Source organism: Pseudorca crassidens, chromosome 2, assembly GCF_039906515.1.
Source record: "Pseudorca crassidens isolate mPseCra1 chromosome 2, mPseCra1.hap1, whole genome shotgun sequence".
In the NCBI taxonomy this organism is placed as follows: Eukaryota; Metazoa; Chordata; class Mammalia; order Artiodactyla; family Delphinidae; genus Pseudorca; species Pseudorca crassidens.
In genome coordinates this window covers 47,358,508-47,384,964 of record NC_090297.1, presented here as the reverse complement: position 1 = coordinate 47,384,964, position 26,457 = coordinate 47,358,508, and the positions used below count along the sequence as shown (strand labels likewise).

At 47.8% G+C, this 26,457-nt stretch overlaps 1 protein-coding gene across 1 annotated transcript in view; it reads left to right on the top strand.

Moving 5' to 3' along the window:
• PLPP3 (phospholipid phosphatase 3) overlaps window positions 1–25,449 on the top strand; it is an 83,355-nt gene extending 57,906 nt beyond the window's left edge. The window contains exons 5-6 of the mRNA XM_067726306.1: window positions 10,012–10,188; window positions 23,514–25,449. Coding sequence (XP_067582407.1) covers window positions 10,012–10,188; window positions 23,514–23,639 — 303 coding nt within the window. The 3' untranslated portion in view covers window positions 23,640–25,449. The remainder of the gene's footprint in view (window positions 1–10,011; window positions 10,189–23,513) is intronic.
• The last annotated feature ends 1,008 nt before the right edge of the window (window positions 25,450–26,457 follow it).

The window sequence follows — 26,457 nt, the reverse complement described above, 5'->3', positions numbered from 1 at the left end:
GTGTGCCAAAGCACTTCCTGCTTTTGGCTGCTTTGATGGAGTTCAGAGCGAGAAGGCGCTGAAAGGTCAGATGTAGCTCGGAGGAGCATAAGCTGTTTGGAAAAAGAACATTTTGATTTCAACTTATTTGAAAAGCATAATTAGGAGTTGGAAAAACAGCAGAGAGGTTTTTTTTGTTGTGTTTTGTTTTTTCCCCCAATCCTTTCCAAGTCTGGAGGCCTCCAGGCTTCCTGTTACCTAGGATACAGAGCTAAGAGGTAGGCCCCGACCTCTAAAAACATTAAATGTGGATTTTAAAAATTCATGGAGAGCACTTCCAACCATTCTTCATTTTTTGTTGTTGTTGTTTTAGTTTTTGCTTTGCTCTTAGGAAGGACAATTTAGCAGCAATATTTTGTTTCCTGTTCCATTTATGTTTTACCCAGGGCTGGAAGCAATTTTACAAAATATATTTCAGTGTTTTGTAAAGTAAAAGTGCTGACAGGTTTCTGGTACCTTCTAGGTGCCAGGCACTGTGTCGCACTCAAGCTATACCTTTCGATTCTCTCAATAACCCGGTGAGATGTGGGTTTTTTTTTGTTTTGTTTTGTTTTTTGACGGTATGTGGGCCTCTCACTGTTGTGGCCTCTCCCGTTGCGGAGCACAGGCTCCGGACGCGCAGGCTCAGCGGCCATGGCTCACGGGCCCAGCTGCTCCACGGCATGTGGGATCTTCCCAGACCGGGGCATGAACCCGTGTCCCCTGCATCGGCAGGCGGACTCTCAACCACTGCGCCACCAGGGAAGCCCATGAGATGTGTTTTGATTACACTGTTTTCAGTTTCAAACAAACAAACAAACCTGAATCTAAGAGGTATTCGAAGCCTGGTCCTCATGACCCCAGCATCGTTGTATGTTCTTTTCATTGTGCTGCACGACAAAAAATAAGGCCAAACAAACCTCTGCAGGATAAACTTACAGAATATAAGCTCCAACCCTAATTTCAATGTCGCTTGAAGGTGACCTGCCTTTCTTCAGATCTGCTTTAATGGGTGAGATGCCCCCCTACCCCCAGCACCCATCACCTCCTGGAAGCTATGATTATAGCAAGAGCTCCCTGTGGGGGTGATGGGTGAGGAGTAGATTGTGATTGAATGTTTATTTGCATCTTTAAGGGAGGAAAAAATTACAGTGCCTTTATATTCCAGGAAGGAAGGAAGGAAGGGAGGGAGGGAGGGAGGGAAGGACGAAAGAAGAAGAAAGAAGACAGCCTCCTTAATCCTTCATCTCTGAAGCAAATTTTTACACACACTCCCCCATGCACACACTGCACACTCTTCAGAGCTCTTGCAAACATACACACATTCACAACTCACAGATACCCACATATACAACGTGCAAACACAGGGCTCTCCTTTTAGCTCTAAGATTATCTTGTCTTAAAACAACCTCTGCAGGTAAGGGCTAAGAAGTAAGGAGGACAGTGCCCTTCACCAGGGCTCCTTTTTATGTGATATTACACAGAAATCTCAACTCTTTGAAAGTCCAATTTGCAAAGCTTTCTAAAGGAATTTTGAAGAACACCGTTGCCTCCTGTCTGGGGAAGTGGGAAATCCTGCAGTCCATCAGAGAAGCCCCTAGACTCCTCCCACAGGGCTTTTATATTGGGCTGCAGGAAGCGCTGGCGCTGCACTCGGCCTCCCACAGAGCCCCGTGGGCTTTTATGAAGGCAGCCTGTGATCCACAGCTTCTCTGGAGCCTTGGGAAGAAGCCCGTTTGAACCGGCTGGGCATGGCATTGACAGTGTTTGCCTTTAGAGTTGGACAGACCTGGGTGACTCTGGCCATGCCAATTACTAGCTGTGGAACTGGGAGTTGATTACTTAGGTTTTCGAACCTCAGTATACTCATCTGTCAAGGGGAGACAATTGTGTCTGTTTTTGCAGAGTTGTTGCCACTTTTCTTCTCTAGGCCCTGCTTTCCCCATCCGTCAAATGTAAGAGTGGAATTAGAAGGTGTCTTCTGATTCTCTATCTCTGTGGTTCTATTTAAAAGCAGTTGGGACCACGTGCTGAAAGAGAAGATGGGAGGCACTCAGAGACAGTTTTGCCCAGATTCCCATGGCGTTCAGAGAGTGGCGGACCAGAAGCGCCAGCCATCCCTTCGCCAGGCCTTTCAGTGCCAGCCACCGTCTAGAGCCTCCCGTGGCTTTGGGGGGCGCTCCATATTAGGTTTTGATTTGTAAAATGGATAGCTTGGAAAAACCATGCTCCAAACACCAAATTATCTCTGGGCATGGAAGCTTAAGGATGAGGTTAAGGCCTGTCAGAGATTAATGCAAATTCTAATCAGAGAAATCCCGCAGCCTATATAAACATAAACGGTGCTTCCTACCCTTGAGCCCTGGTCTAAACTCCAGAGGACCACATCTGGATTGGCCCCACGCCTCCATGGTCAGGGATTGAGGATGGCCTGGCTGTCTGGATAAAGTGGCAACACAGGAGCCAGGCACCAATTCACATAGCACACCTGGAGTTACCTCTGTTGTACCAGGCAGGCTGCTGCCTTCTGGGGCTGCTAGATGAATCAGACCTGGGCCCTGCCCTCAAGGAACTCACCTATGCTTTCAACATTCATCATTCAGCATGTATTTAGTGAGTGGCTATTATGCACCAAGCCCCATGCCAGGGGTGGGGATATAGCGATGGGCAAGGCATGGGCATGGCCCTTGGGGAGTTCAGTCTAGAGGAATAGGTGGACAGTGACGATAGTCTTGTCCATGCTACAGGAGGGCCCGGGGTGTATAGGTTATTATGGAAGCTCAGAATTGTGGCACCCTGGCTAAGCTGGAGTGGGGAACAGAAGCCGGGGAAGGCTTCTCTTAGGTAGTCACGGGATGGTGGGAGGGTTGGAAGGACTGCCAGGTGCACAGGTGGAAAGGAGGATGGTGGTGTGGGATCTGCAGGTGTTCAGTTGAGTAGGGCTTTGATGGCTGGTAGGAAGCAGGGCGTGGAGGGTGCAATGAGAGCTGGGAAGACCCTGGGGGTCGTCAGCCCCAGCTCCTCCTTCTGCAGCTCAGACCAGGCAGCAGCAAGTTCGAGTGAGGCCTTTCTCGGCCTGCCGAGCTCCTCTCCTGGGAATCTGCGCCTTGCCCCTCCCCTTCCTCAGGACACTTTGTCAGAGAAGCCTTTCCTGGAAGCCCCCTCCTATACTCCCTAACTCCCTTTGCAGCCTTATTTTCTCCCCCAGTTTCTCACCATCTGACATACTCTTTGTGTATCTCCACCAGATAAATTATAAGCTTCATGAAGGAGAGGTTTTTGGTCTCTTGATTCACTGCTGTTTCTCACTTCCCAGTGTCTGATACTTAAGTATGCAATGAGTGATGAACGAATGAACGGATGGATGGATGGATGATGGATGGATGGATGGATGGATGGATGAATCCCGCGTCTTTTGACACTCCCAGGCCGTGCTCCTTTTCCATTCCAATCAGAACTTTGTTCATCTCCTCATCACTGACTTGATAGATCACAGAGGGCCTGTGTGATGTAGGGAAGGCCTTTGCTGCCTCTTTGCTGAACTGTTTGCCTTTGGACTCTTCACTGTGGTGCCCGTGAATACTGTGGATGTGTCAGAGGCTTTGTTGGGTACCAGGGAAGTGGCTGTGCTCTGATAGCCATGTTCTCTGGCCTCTGGTTGTTAGTCATTGAGCTTTTGTTCAACATGTTTAGAATCCTGGAGCAGTGGGGTCTGGTAGGCCCACAACACATGCCCACAGATCCTGGGAGTGTCTGGTGAAACCCCTTCCGGGAACAAGGTTGTTGTTTCCAAGGGGGGATAAACCACAGCACCAGATGTTTTTCCTCTTCTTCCTGCCTGCCTCATCCGTCCATCCATCCATCCATCCATCCAGCAGTTTCTGAGTACCTGTTCTGTGCCAGACCTTGTGTGAGCAGCTGGGGACACCAAAAGAGCTCACATTTTGTGAGGAAAGCCTGAAAAATATTTAAATAGTTGCAAAGCAGTTGGCTAAGTTCTCTGATAGTGGTGGACTGAGGGATTGGAGCCCAGAGGAAAGGACTGTTATTAACTCTGCTCTGAGTCAGTTTACAGGCTCTCCTGAGCTTAAGATCAGGTCAGAGACTCTTCTATTCTAACTCTTACAAAAGCTATACACCTGTGTTTGAGACGTGCGTGCTATAAAAGGGTGTGACAGGTGAATTAGAGGAGACTGAAGTTCCATATGTCCCATTCGGGTTGTCCTTTAGTCCATGACGCCTGTATAGTCCCCTCAGATTGCTTCTCCAGAGACAGAAGTCCAATACAAAAGACCAATACTTGACATGCAAAGCACTAATTCCCTAAGGAAGCCAGGTGGTTCTGTGGTTAGAGCATGGACTTAAAAGAGGCAAATCTTACTCAGTGGAAATCATGGCCCATTGTTACCTTGAGCAGGTGACATGGCCTCTCTTGGCCTTGCTCTCTTCATCTGTAAAATGGGCACAATGGTGTCTGCCTACCAGGATGGTTGTAACAATTGCAGGGGATATAATTTAAAGCACTTCGCTCGCTGTCGAAGAGCTCAGCAAACCAGTAGTTTCTTTTTCTCCCCCTGATAGTGGCAGAAAACAAGATCCGATTCCCTTCTAAAGGAGGAGAAAAGTCAACTAAAAACTCCTCTTTGTCCTGAACGTAGTTGAATAACTTCCCAGTTCTGCACCACGTAGAGTCACCAGGCACGTGAACCTGAGCCATGGAGGAGATGGGAGAGGGGAGAAAGTTTCTCCCGTGGGTGTCAGCGATCTGGACAGACTTCCAGGAAGAAAGAGGGCAGGGACAGAGGAAGGACAAAAGCCTCCTTCTCACTCTTAGCAGAGAGCTCCCAAGAGCAATGGAAATGAAGCCAGAGGACAGTACAGACCTGTTTCACCAGTATGCAAATTGTGTAATGAAACACAAATGACTTAGCAAGAACCAGTGAGACTCACCCCAGTCTGACTTGCTGGTTCAGCCCCAAGCTGGCTTGAACTCAGCCAGATCTTTCTAAGGAGGTTTTGTTAGAATTCCACAGGATCCCAGTTTTGAAGCTCAGACCAGGAAGAAGAGAGCTCCACTTCTGGAGTGAGTTCTGTGTGCCGAGGACTTTCATATACATCGGGGGGCGGCGGGGGGGGGGGACAGACATACACCTTTCTATTGTAAACTCCATATTTACAATCAGCAGTTTTATTTTAGCAACTGGAAGAAAAATCTTAGTCCCAGAAAGGGACTGAAAGATTATATTCTTTTTTTTTGTGAAGGAACTTGTTTTATTCATGTCTGTGTCTTTCACAGCTTTGAACAGAATAGATGCTCACAGCATTTTCTTTTAAGTGAACAAATCTCCTTATGTGACATATGGGAAAGCAGAAATCCAGAGAAGCAGAGTGCCTTGTCCAGGGTCAGACAGCTGGTGTGTAGCAGAGAAAAGATTCAAATCCAGTTGCTCTGTTTGCAAGTCAGGCACTTTCTGTGGCATCGCACTGACGCACAGGAAGTGGATTCTCTGAACACAGAGGCCTTCACACAGGTGGGGAATTAAAGACAGAGAGGACAGGACCTCAGGGCTGCAGATGCCCAGGAGAGGTCAAGCTGATTTAGGCTTTCTGGTTTTGTCCAGCTGCGCTCACCCCTTTCTTAACCACCCGTTTCAGGGTGCCTGGGACTTCGCTGAAGCCCCTGCCCGAGCTTTGATTCTGGGAGAGGCTCCTTGCTGTTTGTTCTAGGACAGGGCATTACATCCTTGGGGCCACAAGGTTTGACTCCCTCTCCTGAGTAAGGGTTACCTGCCCCCTGTGGAGTGGGAATGAATGGAGCCTCCTGACCTACATAGTATCCCCAGGTCAGGTTTCCAAGGGAGCAGGGCGTTCCAGAATGTACTCACTGATTCTGGGGAGGCCCGAGCCTCTGGCCTGGAGTGAGTGGCTCTTGTGAACTGGGCTTTCAACTGGCAAAACCAATCCGTTCAGCACTTAGATTGGGGTAGGGCAGAGGGTGTTATCAGATCCTTTGGTCAACTTCAAAGCCTGTTGCCTTCAGCTGACTTTTCAAATCGAAAGTAGTCCTTGGGTGAAAGGTCATTGTGCAATCGCTTTCTTTAGTAATTCGCTTGTTTTGGTGAAATCAACAAAGTCATTGAGTCAATCTCATCTATCAAAGAGAAAGGGTGACATCGATTTCTATAAAGAGTGCCTTGAGTCCCTGTCTCATGCCAGGCAGGGTCCTGTGATGTGTCATTTGACCCTGGCAACCCTAAGAGGAAGATGTTGTCCTGCCGGTTTCACAGAGAAAGAGACTGAGGCTTAGAGAAGTTAGTGAGTGGTAGAGCTGGGACTGGAATCAGGGCTGTCTCACCCCAAAATTCACTTTGCTACTGCTGTGCCCCTGCTACAGACACCGGGATCCACCCTGAGATCTTGAGACATTTCTCAATAAATGTGTCAGTTACTGATGGATTTGGGGGCACGAGCTTCCATCTGCCCACTCATTCCATGCCTGACAGCTTCCCGAAGGGATTCTTTCCCCCAAGATGGCCCCTCACTTCTTTCTAATTCCTGAGCACTCCCTTTCTGAAGCTATTCTGATGACAAGTCTCTTCCTCCCTCCTCAAGTTCCTCTCATGTATTTGCTTTTTTCTTATATTAAGCTCCAGCCTTCAGTATCTGAGTCAGTGGAAGGGGAGATGTGTGCCTCGTTCAGGTTGGGAAACCCACCCTTCCTCTGTCCCGCCCTGATCTCCAGGGCCCGTGACCTAAAGTCTACATGGAGGGGGCAGGGAGAGATGGAGGATTTTGAAAAGTCATTTTTTGAGGACCTGCAGATTTTTAAATTGAGGGAAATGAGAAAACCTTGAGGTTATTAGGTCCAAATTCAGAGAAAAAAAACCATGGTTAGAGAATAAAAGCATCTGTTTTTTGAGCAGTACGTGGTGCCAGGCGCTTAGCACCAATCTGTGCTACAGCCTGTGAAACAGTGGTTGTTACACTTATTTCACATGGGCGAAAACTGAGGCTCAATGAGGTTTTTCTTTTTTTTATTTTTGGGCTGCACCCCGCAGCTTGAGGGATCTTAGTTCCCTGACCAGGGATCCAACCCACACCCTCAGCAGTGAAAGCATGGAGTCCTAACCACTGGACCACCACGGAATTCCCCAATGAGGTTTTTCTGGTGAAAACCTGTGCCCTTTCCGTTGCCCACCCCGCCCCTGTCCATGGCCAAGACTGGCTGGAGGAAGGCCAGACCATGGTGGTCACACTACATATGGCCTAGTCCTTCTTCCCTGAACTTGCTATTGTCTTAAAGACCGGGTTGAGTTGGAGCTATCAACATCATTCTCACTCTCAAAAAGGAAGAGATTTCTTTGGTTCTTGATTGTAGAATCTGCTGTTTGTTGGGTCATTTCAGCAGAAATGAGGGAGTAGCCTTTGACCTGCAGATTATTTTCTGGTACTGAGTACCTTGCTTAAAATCATTTTACACCATGGCTTACAGTACCATTTCCCAATAGTGATTCATTAGGTAGATACTCTGTAAAAATCATGTCTTGTAAGTGATGAAAATAAACATTTAGTATTTACCAGTCTTTTTTAAAAAGACCCTTAGTATTCCATGGAGTATGGTTTGGGAAAGACTGACCTACTAAATAAAGGCCACGTTCATTAGTTTGACCTCCAGTGCCCTTCATGAGCTGCCTGTGCTTGCCTCTGTAGCCCTGTGTTTCACCCCTCCCCCATCCCCTGCCCCATACCCCCTTTTCTGCTATTACAGAACTTCAAGAAGTTCTCTGCCGCTCTGATTGCTGCCTTATAAGCCTTTGCTCTGCCTGGAATACGCACCCCCTCACTACTATCCCCTTAACTCCTAGAAAATACCTATTCGTGTTTAGGATTCAAGTCAAGTATACCTTCCCCTTAGTAACTGACCTTGGTCCCCCCAACTTCTTTCATAGTTTCTGTAAAGCCCATAAGTGCACTTACATGTTTTCATATGTTCCTCCAACTGGATGCTCGTAGGGCAGGAATTATAACTTCTCATTTCTGTGTCCTTAGCACCAGCACCCATCACAGTGCCTGGCTTATTTATTGAGCTGTGTGTGTGCGTGTGAGTGTATTTATTTATTTATTTATTGGCTAGTTCCACAGGTTTGGCCTTTTAGGTTAATTTTAGAATAATTTTTTAAGGTTTTTTTTCTCCAAAGCTTTTTAGGATGTTCCTAGGAATCTGATTAAGGTTACATATTAACTTTTGAATTTATAAGTTGAGGGTTCTTATAAATGGGTGTTCTTATAAATAAAAATCCTAGCGATCTATTCAAATTGTCCTTTATGTCCTTGGCTTCATAAAGGCTCTATGCAGTTCTTGGTAAGCTAATAACTATTTATAGCATCATCTTGGCCATTATGATGGGGTTTTTTTTTTTTTTTTTGCGGTATGTGGGCCTCTCGCTGTTGTGGCCTCTCCCGTTGCGGAGCACAGGCTCCAGACGCGCAGGCTCAGCGGCCATGGCTCACGGGCCCAGCCGCTCCGTGGCACGTGGGATCTTCCCGGACCGGGGCACGAACTCACGCCCCCTGCATCGGCAGGCGGACTCTCAACCGCTGCGCCACCAGGAAGGCCCCATTATGATGATTTTATCTCTTCTTTTAGATTTTTAACTGGGTATTTTTTATAAAACGATTGGTTTTTATCACTTGTTTAGTGGCCAACATCATCAGTGCATTCTCTTTATTATTTTTTATTTGTTGTTCTTACATTTCCCAACAATACATTTATATAATTTCGTAGTGATTATAAAGTTGCCTGCTGTTTTCCAGGCCTGGGTTTTTTTTTGCAGTTGTCTTCCAAGTCGTCGAGGTTTCAGTGCTAGAGGTTCTTCCTACGCGGGCAAGAGTGACTCTGGAATCTTCCACTCTTCTATCTCCTCAGGTTTACTGCTGGCTTGTCAATCCTGACCACCCAAAGGAAGGTGTCCATTTGTCTCAGGAAGGGCAGAGTCACTCCCTTGCCACTGTCCAGGTCTATCTTTAGGCTGTCAGCCCCTCCCCTCTGCTCTCTTCCCCTCTCTCTGGTCTCCCAGTGCCTTGCTTTGATTTGTAGTCGGAAGTTCCCCTCGTCCCGTTGTGTCTTCCCCCTCATTTCCCAAGTTCCCACAGGAACCTGAGAAGTCTGCTGTGCCCAGAGGTTAGAACGGAAACTGCAGCAAGATAACTCCAAGGGACAATGCCCAGCTGACGTCATTGCAACTTCTTTGCCTCGGCCAGAGCGGCGTTTTGGTTTTTTTCTTCCATTTTTCTTCAGGTTACTCTTCTACCCCACCCAGTCCAGTCTCTGTCAACCTCTCTTTGAAAGCTCTCTGGCATTGTCTGGTTGGTTTATGTGTTTCCTCATATTCTAATGCAAAATCCCTGGTTCCAAGTGGTGACTTAGAAGCTTGTTCTTTGGTAGAGTTGCTTTCTTTTGAAGCAGAAGCATTCCCTTGCGACTATCATAATGAACCACCCTCCCCCACCCCATCATCATGCTTGTGTTTCCATGACACTCCTGAGAGGCAGGTAGTGTAGGGATTGTATAGCCGTGATCTCCAGGAAAACACACGTGTGCATTGAATGGGTTGTCATCAATTGTAAAAAAGAAACCTTTACTAACCCCAGTTACTATTCTTTAATTGGTTTCAGTCAAGAAGATGATAAAAGGAAACTCAGGTTTCTGGAGGGTCTAGTCCATGCCAGGCAGCGTGCTAAGGCCATTCTCATGAATTCTTTTCCTTGGCTCTTATTAGCTTACCTCCCTAGAAAAGCTCCATTTTTCTTAGTGTTTAGTAGAGGAACTAAGGCTCAAGGTTTAAAAACATGGGCTTGAGGTCAAGTCCAAGTTGAACGCTCTTTCTTCCAGATGGTTCCATGTGTGGGAATGTCACGTGTGTCAACCTGGGGCTAGAATGCAGGGGAGCGGCCAGTCACTCAGTGTCTGTTCATTTTGTCTCCTCCCTCCAGCTGTACCTGCAGGCCCGCTTCACTTGGCGAGGGGCCCGCCTGCTCCGGCCCCTCCTGCAGTTCACCCTGATCATGATGGCCTTTTACACAGGACTGTCCCGCGTGTCTGACCACAAGCACCATCCCAGTGATGTCCTGGCGGGGTTTGCTCAAGGAGCCCTGGTGGCCTGCTGCATAGTAAGTAGCCTCTTGTCCTCGGCACACAAGCAGGGCCCTGGATGGCTTGCTTGTTAAATGTTTCCAGCTCAGTGACCAAAGCCAGGGAGCTCAGTCCTCTTCTCTGCTTGGCGTCTGAGGAGTCATCCTGCCCCAGGAGCCCTTCAGTGAAATGAGGATAATTCCTGCTTCTTTCCAGCCTGGGAGTTTTAATCCAACAGATTCTGTGAATCCTTTTCTCCAGAAATACGGAAGGTTCGTGCTCATAGTTGCAATAGCAAGAGGTCTTAGATATTATTCTACTCACTCACTCTATCCATGAGGGCAGTCAGGGTTCAAGAGGAGAAGAAACTTGCCTCAGGTCACATGTCAAGAGTCTAAGTGTCTGACTCATATGTTTCTCACATGCTGCTTTGGTGATCACTTGCTATTCAGAAGCACTTCCCAGCTGCTTGGAAAACATCTACCCTTCCCACTGTGACCTTTACAGGACTTGGTCAGACCCTAAACTAGGTGTTGGCTGGGGAGGTGGGAGTATGGCGAAGGCTAAGCCCTCTCCTAGCCTGAGGGCTTTGTACAATCAAGTCACAGAGCTTCCTAGAGAATGGCCTTGGGATGGACCACATTCCGATCGGCCTCAAATGACCTACCCCTCCACGTACTTCCTCCCTGACTCCCAGTGAGGGGGGATGAGGCATTCCACCTCTGAGGCTCTATCTCTTCAGGAATCTCTGCTTTTTTTTTGCCTGCTAAGTTTTTGTTTTTAAGAGTCAAAAAGAGAAACTTTTTTTTTTTTAATCTGTACAACATTACATTTCACGCTAAAATGTTGAGGGTTTTTTTTCAGCAAACACAACTGAGCACCTCCTCTGACATTGTGCCTTCCTGGGCCCTACTCAGGGGCACTCACCCTGGTCCAGCAGGAATCCGTGTTCGAGTACCACAAATGCAGCTTGTATTGTTAGTTTAACCCTTGCTCATTCCCGGTAAGAATCATGAAGTGAGATCTAGGCCAGCCCCTGGTCCTTTCCTGGTTTTTCAGCCTGGCTGCAGCCCCATGTCTCCCTGGAATAACCTCCCTGCTTTCCTGCATTAGTCACCCTGTGTTGAAATTATGGACGTGTGTCTCCCTTTCAATCGTTTCTCAGGGACAGGGACCCTAGTTAACATATATGTTATTCTCCCTCTGTCACCAAGGCCTCTCAGAGATTCTAGCTCAGAGTAAGTGAATGCGTGTGTAATCAACACAAAGCTAGTACTCTTGAGAACATTCTCTTGAAGGCAGAGGGACGGAGAAGGCACAGCCCTTACTTCCAAAAAAATCCCAGTCTAGTTGCTCACAGCCAGGCCAAGCACAGGAGCTACAGTACAACGAGGGACTGTCACGGGGACTGGCCAGGGCACTTCGGCAGGCAGGTGAGGCAAGAAGAGGGGCAGGGAGTTGGGGTGATCAGAGTGGACACCACAAAGAAAGCAGCATCTGAGCTGCCGGCCAGCCTCATCCCAGGAACCCTAGTCTAGGGACTGGCTGTTTTGAGGGCTTTATTCGTTGCTTTCTTTCGTTTTTCTTTTCAGTCAAGGCTAGAAGGGAGAGAAATTGGGGGAGCAGACCGTTAATGAGAGCAGCTGTCACTGAGAGCTTGTTCTCTGAAGCTTGGCCCTTTAATGTGAAGTGACAGTGGGGGATGGGTGTTTGCACGACAGGGTAACCCTTTGCTGACCGTGCCCTCTGAGCTTTGCTCTAGGCAGAAGGTCAGCCCACGGGGGCCTGCTGTGGTGTTTCCTTCCCGGCGCCACTGCCCTAATTAAAGTCTCCCGAATCCCCAATTAAAAAAATTGAAAGGTTGGGGGTTCCTTCATAGCCTTCCCCTCTTTTATAGAGCACTCTCTACGCACAATGAGACGAAGTGTCCGGGAGGATCATGGTTTATGTTCGAGAAGGGAAATGAGGGGTCTGACTTTTATCCTGTTTGGCTCGGGTGCACTGGAGCGCTGGATAGGAATTTGGTCCTAGCGTTTGTCAAGCATCTACTCTATGCTGGCTCCGCTCTGGGTCCTTTACTCATCGGCTCCTTTTAGGGACACGGAGCCGTTGTATACCGCGGCCATTTTACAGATGAGGTCACTGAGGCTCAGAGAGATGACTCAAGTCATCTGAGGTCAGAGCTAGTTGACAGCGGCTCCCGGGATGATCACTGACTCCAAAGCTTTGCCCTCTGTGCTTGGCAAGGGGGCACGGTCACCGGAGCTGAGGCGGCAGGAGGCACCCGAGGCATAAGCAGCCTAGGCAGCAGCTTACAGAGCAAAAGTTAAGGGTGTCAGGGGCCTTCCCAACCCTTCGGGCTGATCCAGTTGCTGCTTTCAGTTGGAAAGCCTGTTTTACAGTGTCAGGATGGCTTAGAAAAGGATTACAAACATCTTTCCCTGTCCCACTTAGCTGTGAACACATGAGGGTAGGGACTTGACATTTATCATTTTTCTCCCAGTGCCTGACTTCCGGCCTGGTCATGGAAGCTCAGGGTCCTGGCTGGCTCAGCACTCCAGCGCTGAGGGAGCCGTTTCATCTAAGCCACCTGAGAGGCCAGGGCAAGACACTGGAGTCAGCCTAGGAGCTTGAGGAAGCTCAGCTCGGGGAAGAGAAGGCAGTGGGTCACTTCCCATCAAAGGAAGTATAAGGATCAAGACCCTGAGTTGAGCCAGAGACGGGTCTGGGGAACCAAGAGGCCATCTGAGGACACCACGTGCTGGAGGAGGGGACCGTGAGGTGGCTGAAGGGCATCTGCCTCACGGGTTTTGCAGCTTTATCGGGTGCTTTTCCAGAGTTGTACCGGGTAGCTTGCAGCCTAGGCAGGAGCCTGTGGTCTCTGCTCTGCTGTGTCTCAAAGCAGAACTTGCCCCCAAGAATCAAGGCTGTCCTGGCACATACCAGGCAAAGCCGAGTTCTCTTCTCACCCGTGAATGGGGCTGATATGAATGGATCTTAACACAGGGACATTACCTGAGCTTGGCTAGGAGGACCAAGAAAAGGCAGCCCAGTGAGGTACAAGGCCATCGCACAGAGGTCAAGGAACCCAGAAGCCATTTCCCACTGTGCCTGGTAACCTCCTGAGCCAAGCTTCGATGGACCCCCGTCAACAGGGAAATCATATTTGCTGACATGCACTGAGAGCTCACATGCCAGCCACTATGTTAAGCACTTTACATAGACCATCTCCAGTCCCCCAAAGATCCTATTTTGAACCCTATACCCATCACTGTCCTCACTAAAAAGATGAGAAAACAGGGACTAAGGAGGATGAAGTAACAAGGAGAGGGTAGAGGGTCGACCCCAGGGCGGTCCAGCAGAGACAGGTCTGAAGACCCCAGACTCTTCTTATAAGACCTCATCTCCTGCCCATCTCACGTCCCTTCACCTCCAGGCACATGAAACTTATCAAGATTTTTCAACACCCTGAGCTCTTATCTTAGACAGCTGTCCCCTTTTGATGGAGCACACAGTTCCAGTTTCACCCCATCTCTGATGAAACCTGTGTTAGTTCCCCATGTTGCTGCTCTGACAGATTACTACAAACTTAGTGGCTTAAAATGACACAAATTAATTTTCTTAGAGTTCTTGAGTTCTGAATTCCAAAATGGGTCTCAACGGGCTAAAATCAAGGTGTTGGTAGGGCTGCATTCCTTCCGGAGGCTCTAGGGAGAATCTGTTTCTTTGACGTTTCCAGCTTCCAGAGGCTGCCGGCATTCTTTGGCTTGTGGCCCCTTCCCCCGTCTTCAAAACCAGCAGCGTAGCATCTTCATCTCTCTTTCGTTCTCTCTGACCTCTGCTTACATCTTCACATCTTCTGTGATTCTGACTCTCCTGCCTCCCTCTTACGAGGACCCCTGTGATTACATTGGGCCCACCTGGGTGATCCAGGATGCTCTCCCCTTCTCGAAATCTTTAACTTAATCACATCTGCAAAGTCCATTTTGCCATGTAAGGTAACATATTCACAGGTCCTGGGGATTAGGACGTGGCCATCTTTGGGGGGCTGTTGTTTAGTCTAGCATACCTTCTCTTCTGTCTTTTCTGACGACAGATTGCCTAACTGTCTTCCAATGCTCCCACAGTCCTTTGCATGTTTTTCCTGCTGTGACATTCAACCTGGTTCTGTCGTAATTGTTCAAATGTCTGTCTCCCCAACTAGACTATGGGTGCCTTAAGAGCAGAATCCATGGCTTAACCCTCTCGTTGTTCATTATCAGTGCCTGATACAGTGGCTGACACACAATAGCTACTTGATAAGCACTGGCTGAAGAATGAGTGATGAATTAGCCTGTGACCCCAGGCAAGACACTTCCTCTTGAGCCTAGTTTCCTCATCTGAATTGATCTTGGAGGCCCTTAGCTCCATGACCTTCTCCCACAGAGATTCCGAGGCACAGCCGACTTTGGACTTTGTAGTAACTGAGCTGGACCTGCCTTCTCAGATGGAACCGTCTCCATTGCAATGCCTAGGTGGCCTCTATTTGGGGATCATGACATGTCTTTAAGTCCCCAGGGGGTACAGTGCATCACTACAGAATGTTGGCTCAGCCACTGCAGAGCCTTGGGCAACAGGCCATGACAGCCAAGCACTTTTACCCGGGTCTGTTGAGAGTAAGTCCTGTCACAGCAAAAAGACGTGTCTAGACAAAAATCACACGCCAAACAGGAGAGGGTTTGGTCCCCTCCCTCACTGCTTACTAGCTGAACGCTTTCCAGAGGAGGAGGGCAATGGCAGCCAACACAGAAAAAAAACCTACAGTGTTGTGAACTCAACACAGAGACACGGACACACAGGGGCAGAAGGGCAGGCACACTGATGTACATCTTCACACATGTGGACGGAGGTGCACAGGACAGAGGCACGGGGACAGACCCAGTCGTACCCAGACACAGGCATCCATCCTCTTTCCGTCACCTGCACTCAGAATCACAGATACACAGACAGGCCAAGGCAAACACAGGCACATGCTCACACACACACACACACACACACACACACACACAGAGCCACCCCTCCCAAGATGTGAACTCTACAGCTGGGCTCACCATTCCCACCCCTGGCGTAACCCAGGGACCTGGACGAAGCGACAGACCTCAGTTCATTTCCTATCTGGTGACAACTTGACTATCTGTCCACCTCCTCCCTGACCCTCCAACAGATGGCAAATTGTGGGGCCCTGGGAGGGGTCAGGGCAGGGCCAGGCCGCCATTGCTGTGGGTGCAGCAGAGGAAGCAGCTGCTCGTGAATTTCATAAACATGCAGCAGAGTCTTTCCTGGTTTTCCTCTTGCAGGGTGTGTGGCTCAGCCAGCAGTTGCTCTTTTGTGTGCTGCTATCTTCCTCCAGGATGTAGGGAAGGGCGAGGATGTTCTTTGTCTCTGCCGCAGTTAGGTGACCCTGGGAGAAAGGACAAGTGAGAATGTGAATGGAAGAAGGGTTCAGTGATGACAGCCCCCCAAGGGGAAAATGGGGCACAGAGAGAGGATGGGACACACCCAAGGACTCATGGTGGCGGAGTAAGAACCAGATCTCGGCTCTCTTGATCCTATCTCAAAGGATTAAACTAGTAAACTCCAAACACGTGTAGTCTATGCCCTGAATTTGTGAGATCTTCTGTAACAGGAGATTCCCATCTATTTCCACTGGATTCATTCCACTACTGCCTGGGCACAGGGGAATGGATGAAATGACCTCCCGAATCATTTCTTGCCCTGCAAAAGCCTAGCTCTTTGCCCAGAAGCCCTGGGGCTGACCTTGTCATCCTGGGCCTCTACTCTCAGGTGGGCAGGGGTGCCAGGAACCCCTGGGTGTGGGAGAGAGAAGGAAGCAGAGGCAGGGGTAAGCTTTGCCCCCCAATAGATAATGACAATTTGCACAGTTCTTCTAAAATCTCCTTTCTCATTCCCCTGCTGAGATGAATGGGGTAGATGATGAGGCAGAGACTCAGGAGGGGGAGTTGTATTCCTGCCACTTAGGCATATTGGGCAAGTCACTTCCTCTCAGCTGCCTTTTCCCACCCCGCGATGTGGGGATGATACGTCTTAACATCACCTGATCTTTGGATTGAGGATTCAGTGAATTAACGGTGCCTCATGCTTGACACATGAAACGCATTGATCAGATGTGTTTTGCGTGTTAAGTATGGTGCCTTGTTTTAAATATTCACAGCTGGAAAGAATTGGTCCTTAAAGAGCTTAGAGTGCAGTAGTTTCCCAGCCATGATCCATAATAAGAAATACATTATAACCCAATAGAGGTACCCACACATAACTAAAATATTTCACAAAATAAGACTTATGCTTACTGTATGTGATACGTTCTAACATTTTAAATTTAACCCTTAAGAATGCTGGTAGTAACCGCCCAGTAAATTGATTTTAAACTTACTAATGACTTGTGACATGCAGTTTGAAAAACACTGGGCTATTGGGGACAGGCACGTAAACACACAAGTGCAGTAGAAGGGCACAGCCATTAGGATGGGATCCTGTCCTGGGGACAGTGGGGGCTTGAGAGAGGGGAGAGCTCATTCTTCTTGAGGGTGCTGGAAGACTAGAAGAATTCCTGGAGGAGGAGAGTCTCGAGCAATGAATGGATATTTTCTGAGATACAAAAGATAAGGAAGGGCATTTCATGCAGAAGGAATAACACAAAGACATGGAGATGGATGGGAACATGGTATGTCTTGTGACCCTAAAAAGTTCCGAATGATGGAACTTGTGGAATATTGGGGGGAAGTCAATAGTAGTAGCTCTCTTTACCCTTTCAGCTTCAAAAGGTGGGATTTCTAGAAGTAGGCGCCTGCCTTCCTCTAGCCTCTGTTATTCTTGGGTACCGTGTTCCTGAACTCTAGCTGATACTGGATCTAGCATCTTAGTGACCGCCGTCAGCCCTCTGGGTCCTCCTTACCAGAAACCCTCCTTTGTATTAGCCAAGAAGTGCCTTCCTGTGAGGCTCCTTTCAGGGCTCAGACGCCTGTTCTCCTCCACAATTGCCCGCGACTTTCCTCTGCTGCCCCAAACCCTCCTTCTTTTTACGGGACCAGCTCCCTTCGTGACCCTCAGTAGCAGTGATGGTCATGAATGATGGTAACTGAGGGAGGATTTGAAGAGCTCTTTACAGGTATGAAGCGTTTTCATGTGAATTCTCCCATTTAAGTCTTACAGAAACTGTGAGAAGGTAGATTTTTAAATAATGGTAGCACACAAATGCAGGGCAGACCCATCCTCTGAAACCATAAACCTCTTCATTTTGCACAAATGCAAGTCTAGACGAGAGTGTGACTTGGCCAGGGTCATAGAGCAGTAGCAATTTGGGGACTAGATCCTGCTGCCTGACTCCTCGTGTGACTCTTTCTACCTCATCAAGTGCCCTTTCAGATATACCAGGAAATTACTCAGTATGGACACTGACAAGCTCCCGTGCCAGAAAATCACTGAAAGGCCTCTACTGAGGTCAAAAAATAATTATTGCAATCAAGTAACTCCCATTTAGTCAAAAGACAGGGCTGCCAAAGATGACTTTTCTTTAGACGGCACTTATTATACGTAGGGCATGAGAGTGAGCTGAAACCCAAGGCAAAGAAAAATTATTCCTTCATCAATGAGATTGTTTATTACGGTAGAGCAGGATGCCCAAAGGATATCCCAAGACCAGGGCATCAGGGTGTATGCAACAGGGGCAGCCCATGGTTTCTGTCCTCACAGTGGGGTGGACTAGATGTATTGAGGCTACGCTTGCTGGGCTCTGAGCACGGTTCATTCGCTTGAGTATCTCATTGTCTAAAGGGGAAGCATGACATAGCATTTATAGCATTATGTCTGCACTCGAGCCTGTAGGCCTCACGCGAAGACAGAAGTTCATTAAAAGTTCAGCGTGGGTACCAAAGAGCAGATTCGAGCAGCTTAAGGAAGGGCTCATGGAGCCCAGTGTATAGATAAGGAAGCTGCTCTCAGAGAGATTACAAGATGTCTAAGACACACAGCCAGTGAGTGGCAGGTCTATGGCTTGAGCCCGTCTGTTCATCTCCATGGACTGTCCACTGATGGCTCTCCTCACTCGAGTCTACATAACAAACACCACTAGTGTTTGTTCAATGCAGATTCTAGGCCACACTTCTAGTAGGTCTGGGTGGGCCCAGGAATCCGCTTTTTCAAGAAGCACCCTGCTGATTCGGAAATAGACGATCTGAAGATTATACTTTGAGAAACATTGGAATAGACAGCTCGGTTTTCTTCTGATTCTGAGATTCCAAAATTCTTCCACTCTTAAGTTTATGTGCTCTGTGTTGGCATCTAAGCTCAATGAGGGCTTATAAAAATTTCAATATATAAGGCTGTGGTGCCTGTCTTCAAGGAGTTCTCTTATGCACTCTCAGGACTTGAAACACTCAGGGACTCCAGAAATATTTAAAGGACAATTTTGTTGTCATAATCTGCCCTTAAAAAAATGACACTCAGGGCTTGCTGACTCAGCAATTTGCAGCAATGGGAGTGGAAACCTGGCTGCAGACGAGACTTTTTGTTTCTGGCCAGTGGTTCTTGGTGAGCTCCAGGCAGGCAGCACCTAGGCCAGGCTGGGCTGTGTGCTTTGGGCATCTCCAGAGCTGGTGAATGCTGGTAACGAGGCATTGGAAGCATCTTCCTTTTTGATTGTGCTGACTCATTCCCCAAAATAGCCCCAGAAATTATTGGACTTTGAGAGCATATCCTATCTGCCCTGTGGAAAACTCCCATCTCATATGGTCTTTATGTCTGGCTTGAATCTATACAGGCTTTCACCTATTCGTCCATATTCTCAATCATTTCAATTTTCCCCTCTCTAATTTTCCTTGTTTCTGGTTCCTTCTCTTGTTTCTTTTCTTTCCACCCAAGGGGCAGGGGAAGAGACGTGACTTGATGTGGGTAGGCACTGAACACGCAAGCCAGTGATCATTGCTCTGTTTATTAACAAGCCCCACTTGCTCATTTTGTGACATCATATAATCCTTTGAGTAAACCTCTGAGGTAGGCATTGTATCCCTCATTCAGGTATTTTGCTGAAAATGGCAAAACTTGGATTTAAAGACAAGTCTGTCCCACTACCAAGAGCAAAGCCTGTCATCAGTGCTACATGGAGAGTGGGAGGTGGTGACCCAATGGCACAGTAACAAGAGTTGCCATTTAGAAGGAGACTCCTGTACATGTCTCATCTCATTACCGCCAACAGGATTCCTCCAGCCAGGAGTTGCCCTGTTTGTGTGTTTGCTCTCGGTGGAAGGGCTTCATTGTCTTGAGTGCTTGTCTGAATCAGATTACTACGCCCTCAGATCACAGAAAAGCTTGCCTTTCTGACTCGGGAGAAGGTCAGAACCACTTTCCCAAGCAAATATTTGAGGGAGCCAGAATTTTAGAAGACAGAGGAAAGCAGAGCTGTCATTTTTCCCCTAGCGTAGTTACCCAAACTTGAAGAGTTTCGTTGGGAACAAGTGAGAGGTTTCTAGAGTTAAAAACAAAACTAGAAATAAAAGCATTATGTCCCCCTGCACACATACATGCCACCTCCATCAACGGCAGTTGTGTCCTCAACGTTTCAAAAACCCATCTCTTCTTTGTCTTCACTGCATGGTGATCTTACAGGACTCATCCTCTCCTAGATTCTGCAACTGTGTCCTGACCGGGACCCCTGCCTTCGGGCCCTCGGCTCCCTTTCTGACGCCTTCTCCTGCTTAGGTAATCAATGATCTTAATGCAAGTCTTCCCAACGTGCTGCTTCCCTGTTTCAGCCTTGACAGTGGCTCCTCGGGCTGTGCCAGACCCCTTCTCAGTATCTGGCTCCCCCTCCAGCCTCACTGACCGCTCAGCCCTCCCTATACTGAGCTTCCTGCGGCCCCTGAACGAGCTGGGCTCCCTCACTCCTGTGCCTTTGCACGCGCTACTCCCTTTGCCTAGAATAACATTCCTGGCATTCACCACCTGGCTTACTCCTACTTATCCTTCAAAGCTAAGCTCAAATATACCTCCTTTGGGGGAAGCCTTCTAAGGTCCTCTCCCCTCCACTTCAGCCTGGGTTAGATGCCACATTCTCTGTGTTGCTTTAACACCCTGGCTTCCCTGTGTCATAATCCTCAGAACACTATTGTAACTGCTCTATTTACCCGGATCTCTCCCTCATTGCCCTGTGAGCTCCTGGAGGGCAAAGAACTCTCTCTCTTCTGTATATTTATCATCTCAGGGCTTTGGCACGGAGCAGATGTTCAATAAGTGTTTACTGATTGCACTTTTCAAAAAAGCAATCTGTGAAGGTAGAGGAGAAGATAAATGGAATTGAAAGCATATGCTCAGGGTAGGAGAACTTAAAACTCTCCCTGGTGCTTCGCGCCTAGATTTCAAGTTTGCCAAGACTGTCGTCTGATCGGCTCTTTCACACCACAGAGGAGGTCTGTGCAGTGGGGCTGTGGGCTGGGAGTGGCTTTGTCCCTCAGACCTGGGGTAGCCACCTAATTCATGTAGACCCTTCCCAGCCTGGGCCGCTGGGTTTTCTTTCCAGGTGGAAATCATCTTCTGCAGGAAATAGAACTGGCCTTTCCTAGTCCTTTTTGTATTCTGCTGTTCAAGCATGAAGAAGGAGCCCTGTTTGAGTCTTGACGGGATCGTGTTTCATGATCCCCCAAAAAGTGTTTGCGTAACCTCAGGCCACGCTGAAGGCAAAATACAGCTTAAGGGGGGATCCTGCTGGACCCGACTCCATTTTTTATCTTGCCGCTGGGGTGTGTGCATGTGGCGTGGGAGGGTGTGGTCCCCCTGACATCCGTAGGCGTTCTCCGTTGCCGATAAGATCCAAGGCCAGAGTGCTTGCTTCCAGTGGAAAGAAGTGGAGGAATTCAACAGCAAACATTTTATAAGCTCCTGGTGTGTGCAAGGCTCAATGCAAAGGCCTGTGGGTGATGTGGGATGATTAGGGCTGGGCTGCATCCTCAGGAAGCCTCTCATTAGGAAGAAAGACTGATGGGCAAAGTTTTGGAGACACGAGAGGACGTGGCTTACTCTAGGCCCAGACACGACCTTGGTACCCACACAAGGAACGCCTTTATTGAACTATGTGCCAGATGCAGGTTTAGTTCTTATCAAGTACATTCTTGCCTTTAACCTTCATTTCATTCCTATCTTGCAGTTCGGAAACGGAAACTCTTAACATGTAGTGGATATGAGCTCAGGAAATTAAATTGGGAAGTCAGCCAGTAGATGGAGGTGGTATCGGGATCTTGAAGGGAGGGATGTTTGTGTGAGGGTGTCCCCTGCCGTCTTTGCCCTCAGCACATGGCACACAGGCTGGGAGAAAGATCTCTAAGGAATGAGATTCGTAAGAACCCTTATTTGGTGGCGCTCGCTGCTAGGCTGGAGAAAGTGGAGTTCAGAGCCAGCGATGGAGAGACTGACCGAAATCTCTTCCTCGGGGACAAAGTGAAGGAGGAAGGGGAAGGTAATTTCCAGGTAGAGATGAGGACATGGGCTCTCCACCTGTCAGAGAAGAGTTGAAAAGTTTAATGATCTCCTATAACTTTAATCATGTTTGTTCAGATTTCCTTATACTGGGGGCAACTGAAACCCCCCTTCCCCACCTGTTTGTAAAGGGTTCCCGTGCAGGGGGAGCCTAGGGCCTCCTGGCAGGGTTGGGTACAAACCTTTTCTCTCCTGGTTCTCAAGCTGGCCCTGGCTACGAGACGAACCTTTCTGTGCCACGGTTCTCACTGTTCACACCTCCTTAGAAAAGAAAGAGACAAAAGGCTTAATTTTTTCCTTTGCAAAATGGTACATTCAATAGCACTCAGGCTGCAAATGTCTTAAAATGTTCCATTTCTTGGCTAATATTTCACTTTCTTGCTGTAGGATAGAAATCGCCTAGCCTTCTTTCTGTATATATATATACATATATATATTTTTTTAACCAAAAACTAGTAGTGAAATGTTTAAGTAATATATATATAATGGGTACAAAAATTCAAAACATACAATACAAAGGATTTTATGGTGGCCAGTAAATAAGCCTCCGCTTCCCATTTGCCTTCTAGTCACCCCATGCTCCTGGGGTGACCAGCATCACCTGTGTCTTGCTGTGATTTTGATTGCACTTTGCTGATGGCTGTATCGCTACAGAGAGAACACTGTGGAAATTGGTTCAGCAAAGGATCCAAGTCACTTCTGTGGCCAGGCCCTGGCTGCAGAGCCTTGGTATTGGTGCAGTCTTATTAAGAACTTCATTTTCTTGCCTATAATGGGCCCTGAATGAAGTCACAGGGCCGTCATTATTAGTGAGCACGTGACCATCTGCAGGACAGACTCTTCCATCCAGAGAGCCGTTAGCCATAGGACCTTTGAAGTGTTTTAGCCACTAAAACACTAGTGGCTAAACTCAGCCATATGTTTCCTATTAAATTACATGACTGACAGCTGCCTCTTATGGCTACTTAGTACAAACGCCTGTTGCTTAATGGCTCAAATGGATATCTGTGTATTTATTTTGCCACCTAATACAAAGCATAAATTTTTCTTACTCTGGTAACTTAGCAAGTTCTTGAATCTTTCATCATAAGCTAATTGAGACCGGAACTCTGCCCGAGCCATCCTTATACCCTTGTGGGTAAGCGTTCAAGTAAAGGTTTCTCAGCGATTCTAAGAACGACTCCGTGAGGGCACATGCTCAGGAGGAGGAAGGAGGTTGGGAATAAGCGATAGGAGAATTTTTGTTGACCTTTCCACCGGGTTAGTTGCTGACTCCTTCAGTCAGGAGACCCTGGCTTCTCGACCCCCATCAAATTGTTGACATCACTGGGCTTTCAGGAAAAGGTGATAGCAACGGCTTCCTTGCTCCAGCGCCTGCCGATAGGAATTCGTACTGGCTGATCTCTTTTGGTTACACCCTAGATTCCTTTGTGAGGAAAGGGAAAGTATCACGGACTAATGACGGTGACTAATTATGACTTGCTTCCTTTGTGTGAGAACTTATCTTTCACTGCTACTCATTTACCTTGAGAAATAAGGAAGTGGGGCTTGCACACAGGGGGCACTGGACTGAGAGCCCACGGAAGTGCGGGCTGCCCCTGCCATGGCTGTGCAACGTCGGGCGTGTCACTGCCTTTCTCTGGGCCTCCGTTTTCCTCTCTGTACAAGAAGACTTGGACTCTGTGGTCTCCTTGGTCCTTCCGTATTCAAAGATCTACAGTTTGGAGGCGCCTTTCTCTAAAGTCTATGCTCCTATGGTCTTCCCTTTGCCTTTGCCTTTGCCTCTCCCCAAGGCTCAGATGTCAGTGACTGATTGGAATCTCTGATTTTGTGCTTCTAGGTTTTCTTCGTGTCTGACCTCTTCAAGACCAAGACGACACTCTCCCTGCCTCCTCCTGCTATCAGGAAGGACATCCTTTCACCTGTGGACATTATCGACAGGAACAATCACCACAACATGGTGTAGGTACTACCCACCTCCTGAGCTGTTTTTGGAAAATGACTGCTGACAGCAAGTTTTTGCTGCTCTCCTATCTCATCAGACAGTAGAATGTAGGGAAAAACTTTTTGCCCGACTGATTTTTAAAAAGGAAAAAAAAAGTCTTACCTTGTGGCCTTCCAAAATAGGTAGTGTTCACCTATATGGAAACAACAGCAAACTAACAGCAAGTGCGGGAATCCTGGATGTGCAGTTGGTTTAAGTGTTCATGTTCTAGTGAACACGGGCTTGTTCCGGAACAAACACTAAGATGATTTGAGTAGAGCCTGCCGGTCACCTGTGTGACCTGAGGAATCCCAGGCCTGTTGGAAAAGCTCAAATTCACCTTGTAGCACACGACGCCAGAAATAGCACTGAATCAAGAAAATAGCCATGGGGCGCTCCCCTGTTGTGTCTCTCTGTCCACACCACTCGATTCTCCACTGTGACTTTGGTTCGGGAATCTTATTTGTTTGTTTGTTTTTGTTTTTAACTCTAAGAAGTGAGCACGTTTGCTCAGTCAAGCGATCAGATCCTGAATCCAAATTCCCAGTTGTGAAGCCTTATCACTCACTTCCTCAGCCCAGTAGGCCAGCAACCGCGGTCCCTCACTTTAGCGATTAGGTGACTCTTTGTGGATGAGTGAATTTCACAAATAGCACAATTTCAGAAGCGCTCGAGGGCACAGGCCCTCCCGTGTCTTCTCTTGATGCACCGGCCTGTGATGCTGAGACGTAAATTACAGGATGCTGATGTCGTGTACATCAAACACCGGGGCACTGCCACGCTCAAGTAGTGATGGTTAGCTTCGGTTACTGCTTTCTTCCTGGAAACCCTTGCTGGGTGCCCACCGGGATTGCCTGGGAGCGCCCGGAGACGAGCAAAGATGTGGTCTGCCATCAGCTGATGGAAAGCAGCCTTCCATGCAAGAGATGAAGGAGTGGAGGGGGCAGAATGAAGAGTGAAGCAACCCTTTGGCTACTCAAAGTCTGAATGAGCCAGAGTAGCAGACAGTCTCACATCCCAGAGGCTGCCCTTCCAGATAAAGTGGGGGTCTCCGGGGGAGCCGCTCTTGCTAAGCTGTGTAAAGCACTATTGTCTTGGGGTTGATCTCTAGGGCAGTTCTTGGTAGGTTCTGCTGGGCAGAACACGTGGGTTAAATCTCCGTAGAGTTTCCTCATCCTCTCTCCGTAAGTGTCCTTCCAAGCAAGGTCCCACTCGAGGCAGCAGACAGGGACCGCTTCTACTGAACCTTTGAGGAAAGGAGGAAGGAAGAAATGCTTTCAGATCTCGGATGCAAACCTTTCAAAGGGCTAAATGTAACCACATGGGTCAACCACATGCACATCCTTACAACAGAAGCCGTCCTTTCATTTCAACTTATAGCAAGCTATGATTTTTATATATAAATATTATATAAATAATGTATAAAACATTAAAAGTTAACTATGTAAAATATTATTTCTGAAACAATTTTAGCTATATCCACTATGACTATAAACTGTGTCTCGACCTGTGTTATTTACATTAGCTGCTTACAAAAGCATGGAGTTCATTTTTTTTTAATATCAACTAAAATATTGTAGTTCTGTGCTAGACATTGTTTTTACAATGAAAGAAATAACTGCAACTAGAGAAAACTGTATAAAAACATTAAATTGTCAGTATTTTTGTAAGGTTCCATTTTGTAAAGAGAATAATATTCAAAGACTTTTGTAGAATACAAAGTGAAAACTTGTATCTGCGAAACTATACTTGTATTAAAGGTGCTTTTTAAATAAAAGCTCATAACAACTAAGGAGGGAGTTGGAAGCTCGGAATGATTGAGGGGGTTGGTCTTGGGTGGGTGGGAGGAGGGGGACTTGAAGGCTGTGCTCCTCGAGGGGCCTCGCCTCCCCTCAGGGCATCACCGTGGGATTCTCTCAATGGAAAATATGGTGGCCATGGTACTGTCGACAGGGATGCCCCAAGCTCTTTCATCTCTGAGAGCCTGTTTGCAGAGTGAACAGAGAGAGCTCCGGTCCTGCTCTCCTCTCAGGGTCTTCTAAAGAGCTTTTGTATTCAAAAGGGGGGTTTCCTTGGGGCAGGGGGAGCTGTGGGTCCCCGAAAGCAGATAAGGAGCAGGCTGTAGATAAGGTGTGCTTCGGGAGGTGACAAAGGGAGTCCTTTACCCAGCCGGCGACATCAAAGGAAGGAGGCTGCACCGCTAAGAATGGTATTTGCCCCCTGCTTTCCTTCCCTGTGTCTCCCCAGCCTGGAAGAAGCTGGACGTTCACTCACATTGTTTAAGCACCTGCGTGCCAGGCGCTGTGGCCTATTTGTCGCTTTTGATCCTTCTAGCAGTTCTTATTTTGAGAAATAAGGACGGCTAAGGAATGCAAAGATGATGTTTAAGGTCGTAGAGGAGTAAACTGCAGGCCAGAGCTTGGATTCATTTCCTATTTTGCTGCTGTCACAAATTACCACCAACTTGTGGCTTAAAACAGCACAAATGTACTATCTTCTCGTTCTGGAGTCTTCAGGGGCTCCGTTTCCTGGAGGTTGCAGTCAGCTGGTTAGCAACCTTAATTCCATCTGCTACCTTAATTCCCCTTTTGCCATGTCACATAACATATTTACAGGTTCTGGGGATTAGGACATGGGCATCTTTGAGGGGACCATTATTCTGCCTACCTGTGGCCGCCAAAGATTCACATCCAGCCCACATGCAAAGTATATTCACCCTATCCCAACATTCACCAAAGTCTCAACACATTATAGCATCAATTCAAAATCTCAAATCTCATTATCAAACTACATCCTCTAA